This window comes from Adelges cooleyi, unplaced genomic scaffold, assembly GCF_023614345.1.
Source record: "Adelges cooleyi isolate 19-005CV unplaced genomic scaffold, UGA_ACOO_1.1 ACOO_flye_CR_arks_rails_tigmint_CR_PRNA_1, whole genome shotgun sequence".
In the NCBI taxonomy this organism is placed as follows: domain Eukaryota; kingdom Metazoa; phylum Arthropoda; class Insecta; order Hemiptera; family Adelgidae; genus Adelges; species Adelges cooleyi.
The window spans coordinates 2,074,844-2,102,656 of record NW_026095751.1 but is presented as its reverse complement, the minus strand read 5'-3'; the positions used below and the strand labels follow the sequence as shown (position 1 = coordinate 2,102,656).

At 31.2% G+C, this 27,813-nt stretch overlaps 2 protein-coding genes across 3 annotated transcripts in view; both read left to right on the top strand.

Annotated features, from left to right (window-relative positions):
* The window catches only part of LOC126836667 (ATP-binding cassette sub-family D member), a 31,949-nt gene extending 16,219 nt beyond the window's left edge, over window positions 1-15,730 (top strand). The window contains exons 3-11 of the mRNA XM_050570265.1: window positions 9,151-9,323; window positions 11,501-11,675; window positions 11,772-11,887; window positions 11,961-12,126; window positions 12,339-12,582; window positions 13,050-13,280; window positions 13,487-13,612; window positions 15,455-15,524; window positions 15,613-15,730. Of these exons, the coding sequence (XP_050426222.1) occupies window positions 9,151-9,323; window positions 11,501-11,675; window positions 11,772-11,887; window positions 11,961-12,126; window positions 12,339-12,582; window positions 13,050-13,280; window positions 13,487-13,612; window positions 15,455-15,524; window positions 15,613-15,681 (1,370 nt within the window). The 3' untranslated portion in view covers window positions 15,682-15,730. The remainder of the gene's footprint in view (window positions 1-9,150; window positions 9,324-11,500; window positions 11,676-11,771; window positions 11,888-11,960; window positions 12,127-12,338; window positions 12,583-13,049; window positions 13,281-13,486; window positions 13,613-15,454; window positions 15,525-15,612) is intronic.
* Window positions 15,731-18,545: 2,815 nt separating this feature from the next.
* On the top strand, window positions 18,546-27,520 carry LOC126836671 (ninjurin-A-like). 2 transcript variants are annotated; one of them, XM_050570283.1, is made up of 4 exons: window positions 18,546-18,674; window positions 23,851-24,158; window positions 25,877-26,071; window positions 26,995-27,520. In XM_050570283.1, the coding sequence occupies exons 2-4, from the start codon at window positions 23,853-23,855 to the stop codon at window positions 27,244-27,246; spliced, it is 753 nt and encodes a 250-aa protein (XP_050426240.1). In that variant the 5' UTR covers window positions 18,546-18,674; window positions 23,851-23,852; the 3' UTR covers window positions 27,247-27,520. The 2 variants fall into 2 exon arrangements, with proteins under 2 accessions (XP_050426240.1, XP_050426233.1); XM_050570276.1 differs by lacking the exon at window positions 18,546-18,674 and adding an exon at window positions 18,720-19,026.
* Window positions 27,521-27,813: the final 293 nt, after the last annotated feature.

Sequence of the window (27,813 nt, the reverse complement as noted above, 5' to 3'; positions counted from 1 at the left end):
TAATAAAATTATTATTTTCTTTCAATTATAACGTTATTCGATTTTGTTTTAAAAAATTAAAAAATAATTATTATTATCAATGTTTACATTTAATGTAGCTTTGCTCTAAAATCGTTACCACCAAGCTGTGATGGTGTAATTGTTTTCTGCTGCTAAAAAATATAAAATTAAATACGTTTTTTTTTCTGTACACATTGAATTAGATAATAAAATATTTTTCGTTAGAAAGTTGCACCGGTGAAAGGACAGTAATAAATTTCAAGATAAACTCAAACAACATAATAACGACCTGTCGGCTGCGTTCAATGTTAAATAACCGTCGTGTATTTAACACTTATAATTATATGTACTTTTTTTTTTGTCCGTTAACATTCAATTATTGGGCACTCGGGTGTACTTAGCGGAATTGCGGAACCGATTTGGGAAATTATATTGAATTTTGATTTGTCCGTGCGTTTGAATTCAAAAACACCTTAAGCGCACCATGTAAGATGCCGTAAGATGACTCGAGAAACCTTCAACTATTGAACGGTCATCCTTCGATTTGGACTGCTTATCGTGTGGATTTTTAAGTATTAGTTAGTTAATATAATAAGCATGTACATTATCCAATACAAATTACAACGGTAATAAGTAATTATTATTATCTATCTATATATATTGCTTTGGTTAATTGATTTCACACGACGATGAACCTGTCTAATGTCTTAAGTTAGGCATTGACTTGCATATTATTGTGTCTAATGTCTTGAGGGTTAAGATTATTTCACAGATCATCGATTCTTAAAACAGACTTGCGCCGCTGTACAAGCTGATATTACTTATAAGTCTCTTCAAACTTCAATTGTGCTGAGTCAACAATAACAGCTACAATCAATCACTCAGGCCATTGGTGTCGGTAATAGTATGTATACTGTACGGGACCAAGGTCTAAAGTGTAATTAATCGAATGAATTGGTGATAAAATGATTGTGTACCTATCTAAAATATTACTCATAAACATATTTTATATATTATATATATATATTGTTATTTTTCCCGCCATAACCATAGCGATAGCACTAGAAATTTGCACATCATTCGACATAATATTTCATTACCATATCGACTGTACTCAATGGTATTAGTTAGAAGAATTTTAGTTAAAAAAAAAACAGTAAAAAGGACCAGCAAGACAGTAGACCAACACTTACTAAAGCTGTTACATAAAAAAAACTAAAACTATTAATCTACAGTTATAAAATAAAACAAAAAAAACTTTATATAATTGTGCAGTGTTACTTCATAGTTTTAATTGCAAGTGTAGTCATTAATTTATAACTAAGGCTGTCAAATAATTATATTAACTTAGTCGAGAGTCACTTTATTAATATTATTGCCGTTGTCTCATATTGTTTTTTGGCTTCTCAATGTACTTTTGCCACTCTCGAGTTTAGCTTGTGATAATATTGTTCCTAATCTAAAAGTATAAGATGGTCGAAAACAGGAAGCGTTTTTGGCTTTTACCGTCGACGTTCGAGTAATAATAATAATAATATTAGTAGTGCAAGTAATATTGCAAGTGACACAGGATATTCATATCCTATGTCTATCGATCTTCAATTTTGTTTATTCTATTAATATTAGCTTTAATAAGATATTGTTATTACTTGGATTATCGCCGAAGATTTGTTCTAATAATAACAATGTAACAATTTATAATAAAATATTGTCCCTAAAAGAATATTCGTAGAAGAATAATCATTATTTTAAAATAACACATGGAATGAATATTCTATTATTATAACTATTATATTATAAATAATTTTTTATTAAATTTTTTTTATAGTAATAATATATTCATATATTGTTTTTTTTAATCATTTTTCAATATGTATTGACTATTATTATTATTAAGATCTAGTTTAAACATATACTCAGTTGAGAATATTGTATAAATAATGTTAAGTATTATGCCTTTGTAATGGATCAGATAAGTAATAATAGGACATCCATATATATTTTTTTTATTATTCATTTTTGAATACTTATTGAATGATCTAATTTGAATATTCAATTGAGAATGTTCTATGAATAATATTAAGTATCATATTTAATGAAAATTTGTCATTGTCATGTTTACTTATTTATTGGAACTATTTTATTTTTCTATTTCCCATAAATTTCGACTTATTTGTCTTCGATGATACTAAACAAATTATTTGACAGCTCTAATCTGTAATAATAATAACTTAAATTATTTCCAAAGACTCACACTGTGTAAATATATGTATCTCGAGTAGTGGTCGATTAGAGGTAGGTTTTAGGTTTCCCGTGTGATGGAATTGAATAGTATTTTATGAACGTCCGTGTGTTACTCGGTTAGGTATGAATAATTTAATATTATACTCGACGCGTTGTTTGATAACACTCGAGCCGCATAATATTATGTACCTATAATGTAATAATATGTTAAAAGTCCAAAACGAAATTCGTCATCGGTTTGTGGAGAAATAAAAAAATACTTATTTTATTAGTAAACTTGACACCAAGACACACGCATGACTTTCCTTTTTCAACAAGAGCCGGTTTTCGGTTCAAACGGATCGACTACATTTCTTTCTCGGTCAGTTCTGTACTCGACTTTCGTCCTTAGTAAACAGTAATCGTTCACATTTTTTTTTTTTTTAAGTATCTTAGGTACCTTCGATTCAAGGTCTCGTCTCTGTGTGTATTTAACGTTAGAAACATTTCATAAGCCGCGACATCATAAATGGAAACCGGGTAGGTTTATTACGGAACATTTACCTATAGTGGAGAAATCGACTTTGCAAAAAAAAAAAAAACAAAACTAGTTGCTATTGGATGAACCGGATATTATTAAATACAGCCCAAAACTGGTTACCGGTTGTGGTAGAACCGTCTTGCAACGCACAGTCGCGGAAGTAAATAGATAGCTGTTATTGTAATAACACCGTCGGACTTAGTATGCGAGAAGAGTCAATGTCACAATTTTGTTTTATGACAAATGTCCTAAAAAAAAAAAAAAAAAAAAACGCTTAAATAGATAACCACCGCGAGGAAGCACCGACGACTTGTGTCGAGGAAATAATTCGTTATTATTTTTCTTTTTCTTATAATCGTCACCGATTACTCAACACTAGTTTTGGGCAAGCACTGCAAGTGTATTGTCAAGTAGCTATATGTAATTGCGGATTGTTTGAGTTAAGTCGGTTCATGCAAAAAAACCGACAATCTACATTAATTAGAATTAATGTTGCTCAATCGTATCGACTAGAGTAATCAGCTATATTTGGCAATAGAATAAAATCCAATAAAAAAAGCCAATTACAACGAATATTATTTTATACCTATTTAACTTCGTTCGATAAAGTCAATACAGATCGTTAACTCGTCCAGCCTTGCCGAAAGTGACATTAGTCCTTCGGATTGCAACAGAGATTTGTTACTTTCACTCAAGGTGAATATTAAATTTTTATCTTTTGGTAATTGGTCATTTATTTTATTTAAACGCATATTTTTCCCAAACAATTACCGCAAACATATTAAAATATATATCCAGGGTTGTTGCGGCGTTGCGATATTTGAGCAACTAGCATTAAAATATTAATAATAATAATTATCAAACATAAAATTGTAATTAAAATAAAATTAAAAAAAAGTTTAAGGCGTGTAAGTTCCCCGTGAATCTACTAACCGGAATTACAACTATATTGTGATATTAATATCAATAAAAAAAAATTTAAAAAAAAATATATTGCCACCGACGAAAATAATTCAAAGTCGTCGACTATTGTAAGACTATTAAAATTAACAAACAAAAAAAAAATCGCTTAGATTAAATTAAACCGCTTGAGAGAGCATTTAACGCGATGCTCATAATCCGTTATTAAATCCGTTTAACCGGCTATAAGTAAATAATTGCACCAAAGAAACCCTTTTGAGAGTACGTTAGCGAACGAAGCCTTTTAAACACTACTTTGTTCACAACTTGCAATGTCCTGTCCGATCCGTTTACATTTTTGTCAAGTCGAATAAAAATATTCATATTGATCGAAGGCGAAAAATTGTAGCCAAGGAATACTTGCCTTAAAGTAGAGTATATATAAATAAAAAAGGCTCTCAAATGACGGATTTGAGGGAAGACTGGAAGAGATTCACCAAAGTTTGGATTTTACCATGCAGTGTTCTTCTAAGCAACCGCAGTTCCAATATAAGTAAATTACCCAATTTGCATATTATGGGGAGGGTTAACTTTACCCCCCCCCCCCATAACTGTGCTTAAAAGATTTAGTCTGGTCTAATATTTTAAACCCTTAGCAACTCCTTCGGCTTAAAAATGACATCATTAAATTGAAATAGACCTTGAGCTGAGTTAGAGCATAATTCATTCGAATAACGTTGTGTGGGATAATAATTGCAAGGGAATGGGAAAAATGTAAATGCAATAAAAAAAGGCCAATATTTATTTTTTATTCTATTAAATTAGGTATAAAGTACATATTAACCTTTTTCAATTAAAAAATAACGAGGTAAATTGAACACTGCTAATTACTTATGGCAAATTTAGTTGGAATAACTAAATAAATTAGTTAGGCCGATTGAACATTTTTTTAGCTAAACCTACTCGACTATACATTTAGTCGGGTTAAGTATTTCAAATTAAAATATTTGCTACTATCTTGATGGTTCAAGTGAGTAAGTAATAATAATTATTGCCGCTATTGTAACCGTATGACGTGCAACTCATTTTGTTGCCGGCATATTTTGTATTATAATATTTTAATTACCACAATTTTTAAGCATAAAAATCAAGTACCGCGACATTGTACCCACTGACCATAATTATTATTATTGTTGGCTGATATTGTGCATAAACGACAACGTGGTGTCGGCCTCCGGTTTTATTAATATTAGTACTTTATCAACGGGGGCCAGCTTAATAAATATTATGGTATTTTCGGGCAACTTAAAGTGTGTGTGTATCTTAACCGTCGGTCCATCGGCAAAAGATGCTACCCAAGCCAACAGAAACTATAATATTACCTTTTAAGGTTATGATTTGTTTTTTTAAGGATTTCTTTCTAATCACGTACCATAACAAACCTTGGATATATAGTAATATACCTATGTCAACTGTAGGTAGTTGAAAATGGGGTAAAAACCAATTAGATACAGGATAACAAATGGAAATATGGAAATCTCATATTTTATACCTAATAATATAAACGTGGATAATAATTCAATATAGCACACGACAAAACAAAGCTTGTTTTTTACGAGTAGGTACCATTTACTGGTATAACCAGTAACTCACTCACATAATCTCCTTGACCTACTGTCTCAGGGATTAAATGTTTATATTAAGAAAAAAAAAACAGGATGAATTATTATTATTATAAGTAATAGACACACAACGGTGGTTATCGTTAATTTCTGTTTTGTACACACACTCTACATAGTGCTATGATAGATAATCGACTTTTTAATGTTTTCAAACGCACTGTAATATTAATTCAAACATCATAAGAGTGATATTATTAATCATATAAAATATGTATGTCTATATATATATACATATACCGTTGGTTTATTGAAGTACATTAAAGGAACGCGTCGATTGCGGAAATCTTAATGGGATTTGCATTGAAATCCTTGAAAAGTCCTTGTCGTCAATGTAATGACATCCTCTATATATTCTATAATAATCCTCTAAAATATGAACGGGAAACCTATTGGATAGAGCATTGGTTTTTTCTCTCCAAATAGTGTGATTATAAAAATACACCGTGTGTCGGCCTAATGATACTGCGCACATACGGTTCATTTTCATAAAGGTCATGAGATAAGAATAATATACATATATATATATATAAGTGTATTACAATTGCACATAAGCTTTAATTATACATGATCTTGTAAAGTAGTGCGCAATGAAATATTATACCTATTATTGTTTTCATAATAACATTACAAGTGTAATTAATTATTATTATTTCCTCCCATTCTAAATAAATAGGCAATATTATATAATAATATAATGGCATCATATTATTAAAAATCTGAACAGTTGGAAATGAGTGGATAAAATTCAGTGACTTTTGTTGAAAAAAAAACCTGATGGCGATTAGTATGCATTGTGTCGTTATTTACATAAACGTTGACATTGAATTCATGTTATAATAATGTACTGTATATTTTTTTTTTATTCTAAATCGCAATAAAACATAACACCAGAAACACGTATGAAATAAATATCTACCTAGTTTATTTTTCCCATAATTAGTTCATTAAAAAATGTGACAACAATGGCCGGAGGTACTGCGATAAAAAAACAATTCTACAATGGGAAATATTATGGAATTTTCATTGGCTATTTTCTTTTCTAATTTTTTACATACTATTTTATGAAATGTAAATATATATATATATTTTTTTTTTTTTGAAACTCATTTTGTTGGTTTTTTATTTTGCATGGTTTCGTTGTGTGTGAAAATTACTCAGTCATTTTTGAAATAATATAATTTTATTTATGAATTATGATATACGGTAATAATATGCTATTATTATATTATATAATAGGCGTTTGTGGGTTTTGTCGTAGACCAAGTAAACGTTTACATTGCACACTGAACAATAAATTGCGTTGAAATAATATGTATTGGATGTACTTTATTTGTTAAGTACGGTCAACAAATTGATGTAGGTTTATATAATTTCTTTTTTACCGCTATTTTCTCAAAGTCAAGTATTACATCAAACAGTTGGGTCGACTTTTCCTTCGTCCGCCGTTGCGGTTCGGTTAATATAGTTTTCATTTTGCATTTGAAAAAAAAAAATATTTATATAATATTATCTCATAAACGTTAGCGATTATTATAATAATTTTGCTGTTTCACTAATAGACCGTTATTGAAAAATAAATTAAAAAACGCACGCAACCTATGGAAAAAGAACTAATTATTTTCGCTTGTGCTCTGTTGCATAAAGAAATAATTAGTTCAATTTCATGTACATAATATTATGACAATACGTTGGACATTAAAGTAAGCACGTGGCAAGACAGACGGTTTTTTCTGGTCGAGTATAATAATAATATGTCTTAGAATTGAATTGAACAACACTTACATGAATTCTATAAATAAATAATTTGTTAATATGTCTGTTATCAGTTTGAATTAAACGCATCCATTGTTTTTGTACTGCTAATCACTTTATAACAATTTATAATATAATGTGTCAACATTAATGACTGGCGTTTGTCCACATTTTTTAGCTAAAGTCCATTTCACTTGATGATCAACTCACATCACATATTATCTAATTTTCTCAGCTTTACAGAAAAGCAAAAAAAATAAACAGTTTTAATTATTACCATTCAAAAACAAAATAGCCGTGTTATACATTTTATTTGATAATACGTGGTATTGCATCTTGAGCGACGATTTGCCCATCTCAATATCTAATATTATTGTCTACCTTCATATAAATAATACCAGAACTAATATTAGTTATTATTATTTACTAACTCTCCGGTTGAACTCGTCGATTTCGTCCTGAGAATCTCGTTTTAACGAATTGTACATCAACTGTTGGTGGTTTTCTTCGACACCAGAAATAGTGTGTTGTCCATCATCTCGGTCTATTATTGCTGCATCACCGGTGCAAGTACTAGTTTTCAAATGAACGTCTACTTGTTTCTGGGATAGCATTCCACAGCTGTACACCGACGTTCGTGTGGCAAGAAGCTATAAAGAAAGAAGAAGAAAAAGACGAAAAAATAAATCATAATTATCCCTCAAAAAGAGAAAGTCGCCTCTGGTCAGACTTACGTTGTTGTCGTTGGTTTAACTGCGCTGTAAATAATAAAAAAAAAATCATTATTATTATGTATTGTTTTGGCACGAAGACAATTTTAGCAATGTATAAAAAGAAAACCGTAAAATAATAATATTTTGGCAATTCAACTCCCGTTTTTCTAAACCGAAAGTGTACAATCGTCGAATTTGGCGTAACGTTTTCTAATGGTAAGGTTTATACTTCAAGACTAGCAGGTATCAACAAAATCCAAGGGCTTGGTTAGGCTATATTTCCTCATTTCTAAAAATATACTAACAATAGTACGTTCCTATGCTTGAGCTGTGCAAAAGCTGTCTTGAAAGAGAAAATAAATACTAAAATTTATATGTTTTTTAAAAACTTAAAAACCATAATATGTTTTCTTAGAGTGCGTTTTCAGAGAAAGCTTAGAATTCTGTGTTTAATTTTTTGGAAAGACTGTTCTTGTTTGAAAATAAACACGCTGTATGCAAATTATTGAAGCTACAAACAAATGACTCGACTGTTAACTAAACTACTACCTAGTTTAGTTAACAGTATTATAATTAAATTAGCACTCAAGATAATATATTTTTAACCATCAGACCGACACTATTATGTAGCAAGTTTATATGAGAAAAAGTCCAAATACTTCCAAGTTTGTATGGACTATTTTTTAGGTATAGAATACTTATTGATAACTGGAATTCTCCTCGACAAAACATCTTACTATAATATGTGCCATCTGGTTTTATCCAATCTGTGATTCTTGCGTGAATAATTATAATATTATGCATTAGTATAATATGTATCGTTCGTTGTAAAAGTGAATTGATGCGCTCAGAAGCCAAACTGATAAACTCCATAAAATTACATTTTTCAGGACAGGCAGTTCAAGTTATTTGAAACAATGTACGTAAGTAAAATTGTCAATTTTCTTAGCGCATTCTATCGGTGAAAAATTCAATTATGGAGTTATTTATCTTGGCCACTGAAAATTATACAATTTTCTAATACAACCATACTATTATTCGCAATTTGAAAAAAAAAGTGGAGTTAATCGGTTTGGCATCCGAGCGCCTTCAATTATCTCCTTGTAATTGAATTGAACGAGATTCATGTAAATATTAATGTGTATGAAAAACCATACAAGTATTCATTCGGGGTTTTCAGTTGATGTTTATTTTTCAAAACGAAAGACATCATGACTAAACGTGACAATGTGCAAAATATGTATGTTTGTTAAAAATGTCGAGTTACACCACTTTTGCGACGAACGACCCATATCTTCAAACGGTTGTTACAATAATTGTATTTTTTTTGTTTTTTCAGGACCTCTGTTGGCCATCGTCGTCATAAGCATCACCGGGCAAATTTTGCGGATGTTATCGCCGAAATTCGGTTCGTTGGTGGCCGTAGAGGCTGATAGGAAAGCGTACCTCCGGCATATCCATTCCAGGGTCATCACAAACGCCGAGGAGATCGCGTTTTACGGCGGCCACAAGGTAAGACACAAGTTATAGACAGTCGTATAACGCCAATTTAATTACGCTTATTCATATCTATATATACATACAAATAAATATATATATATATATATATATATATATATATTTACTACAACATGCCGGTGTAGTGCGTAACAAATCGAACGGCAGTAGCTAACCCTGGACGTGTGCGACACGGAGATAAAGCGCGGGTTGACGACCCGCTTACACACGAGGGGGGAATAGTATATTAGGTATACAAGGTGATCCGTCTTGATGCAAGACACTAGTTTTCCCAGGAAAATACCAATATTTCCAAAGTTATTCACTTGTAGGTACATATTTTACTGTGTTTTTCAATACACCGAACGTTTTTACGCCTACCTTCGTCCCTTGTCTTTTCCCCAAATGGAAACATACGAAGGGCACGGGAGAAGTCCATTTTTTTTTTCAATTGCTAGATAACGACACCAATCAATGGGCTGCTATTAAATGTCGAAATCCGTTTGGTGAAATAGAGGTTATACTGGCATCAAATGAGTGTCGTACATCAGATGGATCACCCTGTACAGCAGCAGCAGTCGTACACTGTATTATTTTACTTTGCGATGGCTTGTGCACGTTTCTATAATTATTTGAACTAATGGTTTTATTTCTGAAAAAACAAAAAAACCGGGTTAAGGTCTTCCGATTTGGATGTGTTTTTTATATTTATTATTATGATATAATAATATTCGAATAATCATAATAATATATACATAAATACACGCTGTAATCATCGTGCTTGGCGTTGGTATATTGTGTGTACTTTTAAATTATCATAATTACTATCAGCCGCCAACATTGTAACAATAATATTATCATAGTAAATGTTAATACGATCGGTGTTGGCCGAATTAGTAAAAAAAAACGGCCGTGAAAAAACCTGGTCGAAGAAAACAAAAAAAAAATAATGAAAATTTAACCCAACAGACAAAAAGGTCAAGTTTTGAGTGCTGGCTCGTTAAAATAAAAATTTCAAAACGATCTTTTTTTTTTACTACTGATTTCTATACTTGTTTGATCTAAATTGCTATGAAACATTATTATTTTATGTCGACATTTTTTAAATATTTTTCATTTTGTTTGAATGTCTAATAGTGTATTAATAGCAAATTTCTATACTCATTACTGAAGTCAGAAATTTTTTCATATTTTTTTGCACGTCAAAAAAAATGAAGTGACAAGTCTGTACTTAAAAATTGTCTTTTCTAAAGGCTAAAAATGGAAAAGTCATAATCCCTCATTATTAAAAATCGAGTAAAACGTCTTAAAAATGAATACATATTTTTAATTTTTTAAATATTCCACTCGATAACTTTGGAGAAAATATCAAAAGTAATAGTTTTAAATTCGAGGTATTCTTTGGATAATACACTCTTGATCTACAATAAGAGTTTGAAAAAATTGTAAAAAAACACTACCAAAATAGGTTTGATATTTTATTAGTGTGTATTTAAGAATGGAATTTTCACAGACTATTTTTGTCCTGGGAATTTTTTTTGATTTCCACGTTGCTAGTAAAACAATGACATTGATTTAAAAATAGTTACAGTCTACTTAAAGCCTAACGGTTAAAATTAAAAAACACGGAACACACGCTTTAGTCTGCTGGCTCTTGAATAATGATTATTACATATCTATAATCTCCTTGCGATATCAACAAAAACTAATTGGCCACGACATTTTATGTACAAATATAATATTTATATTATATATAAAAGCAACCGCTAGATCGCGCCACTTTCGCGCTACTTTCGTGACGCTATTTTGTGTCGTTTCGAGCTGGGGTGTCAAGGCTAAAGCATGTTCCATGCTAAAAAAAATAAAATTACATATTATCTACTTTATGAAGAAACCAAAAATCATGGACATGTTTTTGGACCATCCCTGGTGTTCATGTTCATTTTCTCTCCCTCGTTTCCTTCTATCTCCTTCCCCGCCCTCCATTTGTCACCGTTTTCTTATCGTCTGTCTCTTATCAGGAGCCATTATCACAGATGTCTCTCATCACCAATTCTCTTTGTCAGTTGTTTCTTATCGCTGTCTGGAAAATTGACGGCACTAATAATTCCACTTAGGCCTCAGCTCTAAAACATGGCCACGTTGAGTACAAAATAAATACCTAAATAACCATGCCGAAATTATTTTTTCAGGTGGAAAAGATCCACTTGCAAAACGCTTACCAGTCCCTAGTCCTCCATATGAACTCGGTGTTCAGCCAGAGACTGTGGTACGTGGTCCTAGAACAGTTCCTGATGAAGTACGTCTGGAGCGGCACCGGAATGGTCGTGGTCTCGCTGCCCATAATCACCAGCTCGAGAGTTGCGGGTAAATGATTTTTTGCTAACAAAAACCCAACAACAAATGAAGCGAAACATGACATGTGTGTGATGACCCGTGCAATTTCTGACTTTTGTTTTGCAGAACTTAACGACTCGCCCGACGGCGGAGTGAGCGAAAGGACACAATACCTGACCACAGCCAGAAATCTGTTGGCATCCGGAGCCGACGCCATCGAGAGATTAATGACTTCTTACAAAGTAATTATCATTTGACATTATCCGTCGGTCGATTATTAACGGCAATGTTGTTGTTCGGCATTTTTCATTGTAGGAAATTGTCGAATTGGCCGGTTACACTTACAGGGTGGGCGCCATGTTGGACGTGTTCAACGACGTCAGCAAGTGCAAGTACCGCAGGAACGGCCTTAGCAGCACAAAGATACACAAAATGTTACCAAAACTCCATTACAACAAAGACGGACAACTCGTGATAAGAGGTAATATTCGCGAACAAACTGGTCTGGATAGTGTTATAATCTGTTTCGGATTAAAAGTAACTTGTGAGTTTTGAACAGACGTTACTGGCGTTTGCCTAAGTTTGTCAATGGATTTACTTTATTTGTTCGTGCACACTAGCTGCCGTGTTCACGCTTAATTACATGCACACAAACCAAACAGCGTTTAAGCAAATATTGATTCCGTTGTACAGGTATAATAAAAAATAGTCCGGACGGAAGCATATCGCTGTACGAAGTGCCAATTGTCACACCTAACGGCGACGTGGTCGTCCCCAGCCTGACACTGACGATGAAACCCGGCGAACATCTACTCATCACAGGACCCAACGGATGCGGCAAATCGTCGCTGTTCAGAGTCTTAAGCGGTCTGTGGCCCGTGTACGCCGGCACGCTGATAAGGCCTCCCAACTGTTGTATGTTTTACATACCCCAGAGGTGAGTAAAACCGACCCGAGTTCGTTAAATCATAGTCCAGAGTCATGTGTGTTGGGCTAGCCCAGGAGACGCGGATTGGCTAGGATCAGCAGAACTAGAAACTAGTGTAAAAGACAAGTTTAGAAGTTGCATCCATAGCAAAGGAAACGAGAGAGAGAGAGAGAGAGATGATAGATGGTAGAACAGAGAGAAATTTTTTAGAGACCTCAGTTTAACTAGGGGATGACTTGAGAGGGTTAACCCTCCAAAATTGGCAAGACAGAATGATGTACAAACTGAACCTTGTGTCAGAATGAGTGTTGCAGTGTTCACAACTGCCCGGTAATGGTTTTATAAACAAAACTGCGAAGTAAGGGTGTGATTTCCAATTGTTCGAGATCTGCTAATTTTTTGAGAGATCCTGCCAAGAGTCTAACGAGGACTTTGCTTGCTGGTTGCTGGTTTAACAACTTGTGTACTGTTTCTAGGCCGTACATGACAATAGGTACGCTGAAAGAACAAGTGATTTATCCGGACACGCTGTTGGACATGCAGGCCAAAGGCATCACGGAACAGGACTTGGAGGCTTGTTTAGCCAGAGTTCATCTGTACCATTTAATACAGCGGGAAGGAGGCTGGGACGCGACGGCCGACTGGAAAGACGTGTTGTCCGGCGGTGAAAAACAAAGAATGGCTTTCGCCAGAATATTTTATCACAAGTAAGAGTCCCAGACAAATGAAGAGGAAACAAAAGGGAATAGGGGAAACCGCGGGATCGGCCAGAGAGGGGTGGGGAGGGATAACCATGGCTCTACGTTTTTGTGTGTAGCAAATAAATGTGTTTCTCATTTCATCAGCTGTTCTTAATATGTAACTGTGACAACGTGGTTGTAATGGAAATAATATTAAATTATTATGTTTTCAGACCGTCGTTCGCGTTGCTAGACGAATGCACCAGTGCAGTTAGTATAGACGTGGAGAGCGACATGTACCAGTCGGCCAAAGACTCTGGAATCACGTTGCTTACCATCACGCATAGGCCTTCTCTGTGGTAAATATATTTTTTTAATTAAAGAAAACAAAATGCATTGTTATATCTACTACCTTTAAACAGAGCTTGTGTTGGTAGTAGAGAGTTACATGTTACAAACTTAAATTATATATTATATTACAGTAGCATATTGATTTTGAAACTAAATTAAACGTTATACGAAGAGGAAATACAAATAAGAATGGATTTCTTAAAATATACTTAGAATACAGTTATAAACTAAATGTAATATTGTAATTATTAACTATACGTCTATACATACATTATATTTAGTTAGAAGTCATTAAATTTCTTGTAGAAGCCAATTGGAGATGGTTATTTTGTGTATTAAATTTGAGATTTGATCTTATAGCTTTTTAATAGAGAAAGGTAATGCATTGATAAAAGTAGGTCCTAAGTAGTCAACGAATCTTTGTCCAGTATTTTTTTTAGTATAATTATTTCAGATGTCATATTATGTTCTATTACGTTTTGAATATATATTATTATTTATAGGAATATTTTTAACAATAAACATGATTGCAAATTTGTTGTAAAGTAAATTGATAGGTAGAACGCCAAAATATTTATAATTTAATTTAGTTGATTTAGTTTAATAGCAACAGTAATAAGAACGATACTTATCTCGGCGACTTCCAAGCACAACAAGTGTATGTGTTTGTAGAACAATGGACATTGCATGTAATAATTAGCCTTTAGATTCGTGGGAACTGTTTATACAAGACTTTAAATTGACCGAACAGTTACTAATATTATGACGCATAAGCGCAATGACGTCTTGGAATTGTATTTTTAATTCTTATCGAAATTCGCATCACATTTTCCTGTGAAAAATTCTATTAAATTAATAAGCGAATTAACGCAATATTACTCGTTTAACTTAACTACATAGTATAATGTTCTCGGACTCACAATTTCCACGCATATTTTTTATCCGAATAAATTTAATTTAAAATAAAAAAGGGCGATTTGAACGAGGAGGTACAATTTAAGGTAGAATTATAAGAAAAAAAAATGTGTAATCAAATAAAAAAACTGCTTATTATTGAAAAAACTGATGTCCGTTGAAAGGAAAAACGCTGAATGTTTGATTTTAGCTAAGTCTTAAAAACGCATCAATGTTCAGTTGAGAATGGGTTTAAAAAAAAACTGAATTAATTGAAAGAGAAGTTGTCCTCAAGACGGTTGAAATAATTAATTTAATTGGCGAATTTGTATGTATTTTAAAAAACACATATTAATCTAAACCAATTTATTTTATATTGGTCAGGAAAAAATTCGACTGTATTTTGATACGTTACTGTTCAAATAAGTCTTAAAAGATCAAAGTTGAACAAAAAAATGTATACAATATAACTGATTGCGATTAAAAAAAATCATAAATCAATCACATGATAAATACATTTTAATTTTTATTAACATAATATGTTATTAAACTATTTTTCTTGGCCAATAGGTTTTTTTTAAATTTACTTTGAGAATTGTAACGTTGATTGACAATTGAATCGTGACCAATATAATTAAAATTCATAAATTACCTTTTTAGTATATTTAAATTATTGTGTTATTCTATTTTACCTTTTTTTAAATAATAGATAATAACATTTAACTATTTGTTTAATTAATACACTTTTTAAAAAAAAACAGTAAAACGAAAAATAATTTGACTTTGAAAAGATATTTGGTAATAAGTTCAATGTTTTCCCAAGACATTTTTAATAGATAAAAAATGTAGAATAAAAAAAAATAGTGTTTTCGGCAAACTTATCGTTGTGAACTACTGATCTATGTAATTTATGCTCACATAAATCATATTATTAATGTATTTGTGATTTTTTATAGGAAATTCCATTCTCACATATTGCACTTTGATGGCGAAGGTGGATGGAAATTGACGCCTCTCGGAGATAAGGTAAAACGTTTTTCAATATTTAATGCCATTTGTAATAATAAGTTAATTAATAACAATGTTTTTAAAGTATGCAAATTTTTTTTCTCAGGAAAAAGATACTGGCGTCTTAGCGATTGAATCATCAAAAGAAACATTAGTAAATGGTGTTGCTTTGTGAAACAAAAAAAAAAAAAAATCAAAAGCAATGAAACATATCTTGCCGACCTTATATTAATTTAAAAGAAACTTGTGATTATTTATAATGTTTAAGACAAAATTATAATATAATTAATTTTAAGAACTCTTAAGTGATCTGTATGAATAATTGTGATTCTTTTCTTCAATTTTTAGATTTTATAATAATAATTGGAGTTTAGAAATAATTAGGTATTGAATTTTGTACATAAAAATAAGTATAAAGTTTTTTTAAAACGATTATAATATATTATTAACGGTCAATGTGCTTTACATTGAGTTATTGATTATTGAGTATTTATAAGTATAAATATATATATATTTATGAAATCATTTCTATACCATTATTTTACAATGTTTTGTTTATATATTTTATTATTTAAAAAATAAATTAAAATTATTTATTCGTAATATTTTGTAAAGTTTTTTTTTTATATCAGGTACTTTTTACTAATAATGTACATATATCCCAAAACTTTCTTGTGAAGGAGATTATTAGGAACTATTTTTTTAACTCTGCTAAACGTGAAATTTTAATTAGAATTCAAATAATCATAAACTTAACTTCATTTAATCAGGATAACTTAATAATTTACTTAATTTTTTTAATTAAAAAGTATATATTTAATTATCCTAATGTTTTTAACAAATTTGAGAAGCGAATGATTTGATAAAACTTTTTTTTTAAATGTAATTCTAGTTTAACTCAATTCACGAACTTGTCTAGCCTTCAACTGAATTATAAATTTTATTTTAAAAGTTCTGTACTATTTTGTTAAGGGGCAAAATACAATATATAAAAAATACAATAAATGTAGGTATTTGACATTATACCTACATTTATTGATATCAATATCAATCATATCAAATAAGTCAATAAATTAACAACAAAGTTAACTAAAATTAACTAACCAATATTATTTTTTAGAATTTTAATTGATAATGGAAACTATATATAAATAATATAATATAAATATAAAATATCAAACGCCCTAACATATATACAATTATACTCTATTTTCAGTACTTATTTGGGTGAATGAGAAAAGGTTGTCTGTCTATAAAAATGTGTTGAATTAATAGAAATATTTTTCTGATACCTGTTTATTTTTGATTAATTTACACAGAGCGACCTGGAAATTGTATACAGTCAAGTTTGATATAATTTTATAAGTTATAGCAAAATTCTAGATTTACCTTTAGTCAAATACTCAGACCCTTTTTATATACGGTTAAGTATGAATTATAATTTTCAAGACACTAATGTCCAGTACACCTACTGGTTATCGAATAAATGTTATCAGCAGTAGCAGAGTTAATATTGTTATCATACAGGGTCTAATCAATGATAAACTGATAACGCACATTTCCATTATCAACACTTTAACGCAAAAACATCGATAAGAAAATTTAACTATTCATACATTTTTACACAGCGATAAACGACCATGTAATTTACCTCTTGATAAAAGTACATTTTTAACAACAGATAAAATTTAAAACACGGTTTGTGCAACAGAATTTGTTTTAACTCCAGTTAAACGAGTTTATCTGTGTGTGTGTGTAAGCATTTGGTGCAACCCGGCATAAAAGAAACTGCCAAAGGTTTGGCTTCAACCACAAGGCATAGTATGGCTACAGAAGATTGGTTGCATACAAATTTAAGGAAAAAGTATATGCTCTAAGATTATTGTGATGGTTATTGGTTTTATATTTTTGTTCAATTAACTAAGCTATGATATCTGTACTCTTATGCCCGTTCGGGTTTTAAGCATCAGTTTTATTTAAGCAGTACTTCATAAAAAAGGGATTTTAATCAATTTCGGCCATATCAATTTGTTTTCAGGTTCATTTGTAATCTGTATACGCTTCATTGATTAATTTTTTATGTATACAAATTTTCCTACGACTTAAAGTCATTTTGGTAGTACATGAAACCAATTTAGACCTAAAGACCTGACATATAATTACGCCTACTTCGGATGATCGGATTTAAATTTTGTAAATTTTTGAATAACTATTTCATTTACTTAAAACGACAAGGTAGTGAATAATAACAATTTGAGAGATTTGAGAAATTAAAATAGGTTTTAAACATAATTTTTTTCAGAATTTCAATCGGACCATCCTAAGACGTTTCTACGAGGTGGCTAAAAGACTGATTTTTAATTAAGCTATTAGAAAAAAACTGTAAAAATACAAATGATTATAGTAAAATTTTAAAAACAAAAATCGGCCTTTTAGCCCACCCAGAGAAAATATTAAATTTTAATATAATAGAAAAAAAATGAAATCTGTTCGGTTAGACACTTGAGAAAATAAACTCGCGTTTTAGCCTTAAATTGAATAAAATTTGGCACTTTCCTAAAGCTCGATAATATTAAACATTTTAACTCAACAAAAAAAAAATTGATGAATTTTTTTTTTGCATTTTTGTGTTACTAAAATACAGTAAAAGGGTAAAATGTTGTTGTATTTACTATTATTTTCGGATTATGGAAAAATAACACTAATTTACAATAAGAATAACAATCTGCACGTTTACTGCGAATACATATTTTACTAATGAGTCATGAGATAAATTCTAATAATAATTTTTCATTAAGTTATTATTTTGTTGTTATTAGACGTATTTGTAAGTTATAGTTAAAAAAAGTTAAAGTTTGCATTATTTATTTATTTTTAGTACGGTAAGTCGAAAGACTGAACCGAAATTATTATAAGTAAAATACAATTTAAGCGCCCATATATGGGCTGAAGCGCCAACACGGTAATTTCACGATTACCGTGCAGATGAGTTGGCAACACTGTTAATATGATAATACAATTGTACTCGGCCGATCACAACCGCAATAATATTATGCCCTTCGTTGGACGAGCCGCTGGCATTTTGATTTCTCCCTCCAGACAGCTGCTGTTGCTGCGGTATTGATGAGAACGAGGCACACGAAGCGCTAGCTGTCAACCGAATCCGGTGTGAGTACACGCTCTATACACGGTTTTATACCGCTTTTTGTATTATTATATTATGTAAATATTATAAAATAAAAATTATCAGCCCGCAGCAGCAGCCAGCCACTGGCCAGTAGGCCGTGCGCGGTACGACCATGCCGGTAGTTGTTGTGCGGACTGATGTTAATATAATATTGTAATTTTTTCCCTACTATTGTCGTTGTCGAATATCATCTCATATTATAAAATACCGTAAAAAAAAAATAATAAACGTGCACAACGTGGTCGATCCGAGTGGTGATCTTCGTAGGAAATCAAAATATAATATTATACAAAACCGAAATGAGTTATCTGCCGGAAAACCGCAACAAACCGGGTAAGAACTTGCTTATAAAAAAAAAAAAATAGTAAAAAATATTTAGTTTTAATATTATACCACTACGGTTCTAAGGGTAGATTCGTTAAAATGTAATCTATTAAACCTTTTCCTAAAGTCCAGGCACATTATTTAAAATAATTACATTTTTTTAAAGATATCTACTAGCTGTAATCAACTTTCGAGTAACTATGAAAACGTCTGCGGTGATAGATCTATAAGTATGGCAACATTATTAATGTAATAATGCTGCCATACTAATATAGAAAAACTCCAAAAAATAAGTAGGCATATCATATTCATATAATAGGTCAACAGAACCAGCATTTTATTTTCGTTTTAATAGCACTAGTATTCACAGTTAAACACATTAATATTATAGTCTCATAAAATAATAATTGAACTAAGATTTTAAATATTCACGAATGACTCGTTAAGTTAATGTAAAAAAGGTCACTAACGTTTCAACATATTTAAACTGACATGGATAGGTAAAAATATAATGTAGACGTCTATTTCAGGTACAAAATCTTGTTATTTAGTAAATGGATTTTTTTATTTTGTTTCCTGTAGTGTATATATTTTGTATTAATACTACTAAGTTTTCCAAATCTCGCAAGTAGATGAATAACATAATACTGGCTAAATTCAGTATTTAAATTTAAGCTTTTTTGTTTTACTTTAAAATTATAAGTATCCAAAATATATTATTAACAACGATGGGTTTTGCATGATTACTATTATAGTTGTTGTTATATTTGAGTTTTATAACAATAATGTGTACTTTTAGTATTATAATATGTCTCTTATGCTAGTGGTTGTATGTTTTTGTAACCTATTTATACATATTATTGGTTAAAATGTAATAATTATGTGTATTGATGTATAAGTTGTGATTGAATTCAATTTCAATTAAGGAACCTCAAAACACAACATTATATATTTTGAACTTTTGAAGCTTTTACAGGGCACTTCATTAGGGTTGCAACTATTAAATTGCAATTTATCATCTCATACATTTTTAAACGTAATAACTTAAAAAGTAATCATCCAAAACTGGTCATTGACCAAGTCAGCATTTCCAGCAAATTGTTCTTAATTTAAAAAGGTAATTAATTAATATATTGGTTACCATTAAAGGTTTGATAGAGCTCTAGAAAAAAATTGAATATTGTCTAAAATTAATTATATAAAATAAACTAGTCTCTCGGAAAAGAAAAACTAAAAAATTGCAATTATTTTAAGAAAAAAAAAACGATCGTCTTAATCTTATGACGAATCATCACATGTATATAATTATGTCGTCGGCAATTATCGTTTTAATTAAAAAGCGTAAATAGCCTTTTTCAGTGAAAACAAATGGGTAGCATAATATATTATTCTGATAACGGCATCTTACTTATTTTGGTAATAATAATACTATTATCATTATTAGTAGTTCCTAGGTATTATTATTAATTAACGGCGCGTTATTTTGAAGAAAAAAAAACATCTTTGTCTATCGAATGCACTCCGTCTCGTGTCTGTGATTATCATTCATTTATTCTATTGCAATAACTGATTTGATATGACCAAGACAAAAACACCAACAAACAAGATTATATCAACACGTCATGGGCCATGGCAATGAATCGTCGGCTTCAGATATTTTTCCCCGTGTTAATTTTGTTTTAAACACAACATATTATTATTATTACACACTATTATGTTATCAAGCACACGATTCTCTTCACCGTGCACTTACACAATACTTCTGTACAGTTAACTTCAGATGATGGCTCGTTAACAAAAAAAAAAAAAAAAAAATGTACATACATTAATGTACTGTACTTAACAGATGTTAGAAAATTGAAATAGTAACAGTTCTGCGTCGGTAGTTTTTGTAATTGAGTAAGTTTCAGCTCTACTCCAATTATTATTCTCATAGGCTACTATCAACAATAGGGTATGTCTGTTATACTCGTAGATCATTTTAATTTATATAACGTTTTAGTAGGTTATTTATAAAAAAAAAAAAGGGTTAGTAAGTTAAGAGTGACAAAAATAGTTATCCAACACTAGTTATCGACCAGTCAGCATAATATTTAGTACATTATTCTCAATTTAAAAAGTTAATGAAATGTATGCGATATAAAATTGTGAACACTAGCTTAAAACAGTCTGAAAATGAAATTTCTTATTAAACCATTTAAAACATTTCTCATAGCTCAAGTCTCATAATATATTATCTAACTCAAGTCCATATAAGTATCTAAACCATCAACTTGCCTGACCTTGAAATATATTATGCGTCTCATGAATAAGTATGGATTTTTTAAAGGATGTTTAACTCATATTTTTGTGATTCGACACGAGAAATATTAATTATAAAAATAATACTTGTGGGATGTTTTCGATAACACAAAATTATTTTGTGCTGGCCAGAAAACGATGTTAATTGGGTCAATGTTGTGTATTAGTATTTTCAGAACAAATATATTATATATGTGATTTATTATAATAATCAATATATTATTATACTTCCATATTAATATTAAAATAAGCTTCCTCTGTTATTCCTCGTGAGTGGGTTATACTATTATGATTAGTATACCTACCTATTTATGAAATGAATGCTGAATATTTATAGTTTGTAGTATAAAATACGGTGCAAAGTACATCGACCAAGAAAATGAAACGTTAATTAACTTTTTTTTAAATAAATTTGTTTTTTCCGTTTTGTTTACGATACATTTTTTCACTGGGTTACACGAGAAAACATACTAAATCTGGTCCTTTCGTTTTAACATGAAGCGGTAATTTTAAAGTGCACTTTTCAACCACAGACTACCATTGGCCAAACACAAAAAAGTAAACATTTAAATAAAATATTGGCAACGGATCAATTTGTATTTTTAATTTTTTCATTACAGCATTGTGTTTATTAACTATGACTCTGGTATAAACCACGCTGGTTCTAAGAACCACTACTGTTTAACATTCTCATCTGTTAGGCAGTGGACATTTGTACTTTGTTAACAAATTATTGTAAGTATTAAGATTTTATCAAGAGAGCGTAGCTTCAAGGGTTATCCAACTCTGACGGATTTGTACTATTCATTTTTTGACATTTTCATGTCTTAGCTCTGGCACATAACCGAAAAAAGCATAACGAAAAAAGCGTTACGCTGTTATCTGATAAGAGATAAGAGATGTTGTACGTTCAACGTTAAAATTAGAACTAAATAATAAATTCAAAATAGTTTAACAGGTCGAATTGTTTCAAGCTAGATTTTACGAAAACACTAAAATATTAGCCAGAAACTTGATTGTACATAATTTTTTAATCTCCTTGGCTTATGCTGTAACTGGAAGCTCCATGTAATTTTTTTACCGCTCGTTAATATACTATATCATTATCTATAATTCCACCACTACTCTAAATTTATTCGGTACTTCAACGAGACATGAAAATGCTCTTTCGTGGTTGCAGACTCGGCTGAAAAACTTTTTTTTTCATGTTTTAACAGGAAGGCAAGACAGGCCATTTCATAGACTTAATATTGTTAGAGCGATTCGTTTTTGGTTTAATTCAAAAACAATCTACGTAACTATAGTATTTTTCCTCGACCTTTGAACCATAACATTTTTTCTTATCGATAACTTTTGATGTGTAAACCTAACATGATAATTAAAACAATATACTATTACTGTAGCTAAGACTGCAATCTGTTTTGACGCATTTCATTGTATTAAGACTAAAATTGTTTTTGTTTTCAATTATTCTAATACTCTTATAGTAAAACAAACAGCCATATAATTGAAAAATTATAGTATTCTTACAATACTTCCAAATGGTGATGAGTAAATATTTCAGCCACAACGTTTTAAAAGCTTTAGTTTTTCATGAAAACAATATATAATACCTAAAATAAACAATAATGACTATTATGAAAACGTTTTACCAGCGGGCGATTTAATTATTAATTTGTTTTATCATTTTCTTTACTATTAAGAATTAGTTCTACTTTCAAATTAAATTACTATATAATCATTCGCAATTTATTTCACATTCTATACAAAGTAGGTAGCAAAACATAGATAGGACATTTTTGTGGTTACCCACAGTATGTTCTATTTAATATATGATAATAGTTCGTATGTTACTATCAGAAACCGATTACACCAAACTACAAACTGCACATTGGACTTTAAATTAGAGAAATCAATAGTTTTCGTTTGACATTAATTTACCCAAGAGTTGGGACCACAAAAAAACTATTTTATTGCTAATTTTGTAGATTAAATTTTAGTTTCGAAGTGAACTTCAGCAGGTATCGTTTTTACAAATAATTGTAATACAAAAATGTTTTCAAAAAAAAAAAAATATCTAAAAAAGATTTACTACTTTTGCACAGATTAGTTTGTTAACGTTAATAATTTGATCGCCTGACGGATTTTTACCTTTTTTGTTCATCTATACAACGTCTAAAATCGTCTGGGTCTTTGACCATGGCCACCTCATATTACATTAAAACGTCTACAGTAGTAGTTGTTGTCTTATAAATGACCTCACAGGACATTGTAGATAGACGGAAGGGAAGAACGACGATTGTAGATTGATGAAGGAGAGAGGGGGGGGGGAAATGAAAATTAACACATACCTAAACATATGTACATCGGTGGCAATGGCCGCCAACACGATGACGTCATTATAGGACGCTGTCGGGCTAAAAGTGGATATGCCGGTTCACTGTCTAAAAACAAATCCACGAGTCAATGTTTCTTAGGGAAGCCCAAGGTATGGAAACTACCGTAAAACGTTTGATTTCTTTTCATTTGCAGGAATGTCTCCCGGCAGAACACCTTATGGCTACCCAACGCCGGCTAGTCGAAGTCCTTACAACAATAAACTGACCGCCGAAAGAGATGAGCCGGCGCCCACGCGCAACCGAAGGGATGTCAATCCCAATGGCACACAAGAGCTGGAAATGAGAGATACCAACCCCGGGCCTAACCCTGTTCCAGCACAGAATCCTGAATCTCAGGTCACACAGCCGACAGAACCTACACCCGCCCCCGATGACCAACTCCTGGACAGACCCAGAGCACCGCGAAAAGGTCAAGGTTTCGCAGGCGTTATGGACGAAAGCGTAATACCCTAGCTATAATTATACACTAACACACAAACGTTTTAACCTAAAACCGCAGATGTACATAATATATAACAAACTGGACAACCAATAGAGATAATCGGAGTTACCGTTTTCCGCCATCTTTGCGGGAAATAGAACCTTATCACTGCTTTATTGCAATTAGTAAGTTGAACCGATAGCACAGAACTACAATATTTAATACACACAAAAATGGCCTTAATCCCTGGGGATACAGAGCAATCGGGTGATAAGAGGAAATCTATAATCCTAACCTAACTAAGGGATACAATAATTAGCTGATCTAGTCTAGCGTTGTGCTATAGCTGAAGGGATTAGTTAACAATACATCATAGCACCGAGAATGTACATAATATATAACAAACTGGATAGCCAATAGAGATAATCGGAGTTACCGTTTTCCGCCATTTTTGCGGGAAATAGAACCTTATCACTACTTTATTGCAATTAGTAAGTTGAGCTGATAGCACAGAACCACAATATCATATATATATGTATATTATTTTTTACACACATAAATGGCCAACGTCGACTTCTATTTTTATCACTAGTTAGCAGTCTTGTTAGTTGTACACTGGGTGATTGGTTATCTAAGGACCAGTCGATAACTTAGAAGATATTAGACTTTTTTTGATTATTTTTTTGTTTATAATTTTACAGTTATTAGCTGGGAAAAATTTAATATATTTTTTGAAATTGTAACTCCGTCCCTTATGTATGTTAAAATCTTATAAACTTGAGTTTTTTTTAAATAGTAACGTATTTGATTAACTTTTTGAAAAAGGAATAATTTGCTGAATATGTTGACTGGCCGATAAGCAGTTTTGGATAATTAGTTTCAAAGTTATTAAAGCTTAAAATTTAGGACGGGAGGAAGGGTGAAGAGTAGAGATGTTTTTGTCTGCGCGCATTAATCTCAATCGCCCTTTCCCTTCGGTTATATCTTTTAAAAATGAATAACTTGAAAACTAATTATCCAAAACTGGTTATCGACCAGTCAAAATGTTCAGCAAATTTTTCTTAATTTAATAAGATAATAAAGTATTTACGTTTCCATTTAAAATTCTTAAGTTCATACGGTTTTAAAATATAATGGATGGGGTTATGTTTTTCAAAAATATATTAAATTTATCCCAATTCGTAACTTTGAAATTATAAAAAAAAAAAGTAATTTAAAAAAGTCTAATATCTTCTAAGTTAATGACTGGTCCATAGTTAACCAATCACCTAGTATATTATATATATATATATATATCTGTGCCTTGAACAGGTCATTCGGGAGGAAGTTTACCGGTTAAAAGTCGTGACGATCATATAACCAGATCTGGTAACTCCTTATACGAAATGTCTTTTTGTTCCATTATGGGGCCACGAAATTGCATTGATCAACCGTAGATCTCATCGCCGTATTGGAACGCAACGGCTACGCTATGAAAAGTATAGGGAATTACTAGACCTGGTTATAAGACCGTGCCCTAGACAATAGAGTCAGTATTATAAGAGACGATTGAAAAGAGAATCGGATGAAAATAGATAGGTGTTAAGAGGAAATCTATAATCCACTGACAAGGGCAGGAAATCAGCTGCAATCCAGTCAAGCATTGTGCTACACTTGAAGGGATTTATTTTTACTTATTATTATTCAAAAATAATATGAGGACATTTTTACTTAGATTTTATTATTTTATTTTATTTAGTTTGTAGAAGATACCGACGAAGACACACCCAAGGCGTTCAACTTGTACCGAAATAAAAAACTTTTGTCGCAAGGCATGATGGACATAGCTCTGTTTTCGGCCAACGCAAATCAGTTGAGATACGTGATCGAATCCGGCGGTGGCGTATTGAACTATATCTGCATCGGTCTTCTATTAGCCAGTATTATCCTTCAGGTTTGTACTGCTATAACGGCGCTAACTTTTAAAGGGTTACCCTGTACGGAGATATTAATCATTCACCCGAATGAGTAAATGATCCAATTGCACAAAACTTAGGCGTCCACCAAGTTACAGTCTAATTAAAGAATAACAGCTTAAATTATAAAACATGGAACATGCTTTAGCCTGCTGGCTCCTGAATAGTGATTATCTCCTTTTATCTCCTTGCGATTTATGGCGATAGTATAGTCTTAATCATGTGTTATAATTATCATATCATAAGTAGGTGCGCTACTTTCGTGACGCTTATTTTGTGTCGTTTTCGAGCTGGGAGGCCAAGGCTAAAGCATGTTTCATGCTCAAACTTAGTGTTGTTAAAATTGCCTTTAAAAGAGAATTCGTTACCTTCCTCTTTTCTATAAAATAAAAACAACACTAATCCAACCCCTCCATCAAAATTAAAATTAAAACAATTTTTTCCTTGTTTCTAAATAAAATTTAATTGTTCTTTTGCCGAATCCCCCCCCCCCCAAAAAAAAATAGAATAAAAATGTTGACACTTTTTTTTTGGTCTGCTTTGAATCGGAATAACTTTTTTTCCAAAATTACATTTTTATATAGTTCATATTGGCTACACTAACTAAAATTGACAAACAAATTATAAAAAAAACAGTTAGTCAATATATTTGTTAGTACAAAATATAAATTGCTAATTACTAATTACAATGCAAAAAATTGAAGAAAAAAAATCTAAATCAAACATTTTTTTGCCGGTCCTGTCCCAAAATTAAACAAAGCATATTGGGATCTAATCTTGGTGTAATTCAACCTAATCTAACCTTACCTAACCGTCCCTTGTACCGTGCAGACGATGACTCGATGATGTTATTTATCATGATATCTATTTTTGGTAACATAATATACTTTTTTCTTTTTAGATTTTGGTCGGTATAGCACTTCTTTTGAGCGTCAGATACAACGTAACGAACTGCGAACAGCGGAAATTAGCATTCAGATTTGGCAATTATGTCATTGTGGGCATATTTCTAATAACAGCCCTTAACGTTTTCATAACAGCATTTGGAGGACCTTCGCCGGCGGCACCTGTTGTGCCAATTATGGGCAGAATGGGCGATTCGTCGGATTCCGTTGGTGCGTCAACCGTTCAACCGGGTGAACTACTAAATTAAACGTGTAAACCAGATAGCTCGTCTTCAAAACCGTGTTTAATACATACTTAATACATTATGAGTTTTTTTAAAAAAAATTTTAATAATAAAGCGAACGGATAAGAGAAAAACAAAAGCCAGCTCAAAAGTACAAAATCCCTCGAAAATACATTTGTAACGGTATTTAAGTATGACATAATTTAATCTAAATTTAAAACGACTAAACCGAGAAGACTGCGCATGGTACAATTTAAATTATAATAATATTATTACTTAACATTTAATTGTTAGTTTTGTATTTTTAAATAAAACGAAATGTATGTCTTTAATATTTTCTCAAAGTTTTTTTTATAATTGTGCCGTTTTTATTTATTTATTTTTTAAATTTTATTATAATGTCATATTTGCTATACTGTATACTAATTATAACTTTTGTACTTACTTTTGTTCTTAATTTGTTACAGTTTTGTTAATGAAGTGCGGGTTACGGGAATCCGGCAGATTTGCATACATGTGTGTGTATACAAATCTGCCAGATTCCAGTGAATCGCACTGTATATATATATTACTTAACCTACTTATTTTTTT

What these genes read in the sequence shown, in the direction of transcription:
- LOC126836671 (XM_050570276.1), top strand. Translation starts at nt 18,993, where the DNA reads ATGAGTTATCTGCCGGAAAACCGCAACAAACCGG. An exon ending in CAGGCGTTATGGACGAAAGC is followed by an intron (nt 24,159 to 25,876) that starts GTAATACCCTAG and finishes TATTTTATTTAG; the next exon opens with TTTGTAGAAGATACCGACGA. An exon ending in TAGCCAGTATTATCCTTCAG is followed by an intron (nt 26,072 to 26,994) that starts GTTTGTACTGCT and finishes TTTTCTTTTTAG; the next exon opens with ATTTTGGTCGGTATAGCACT.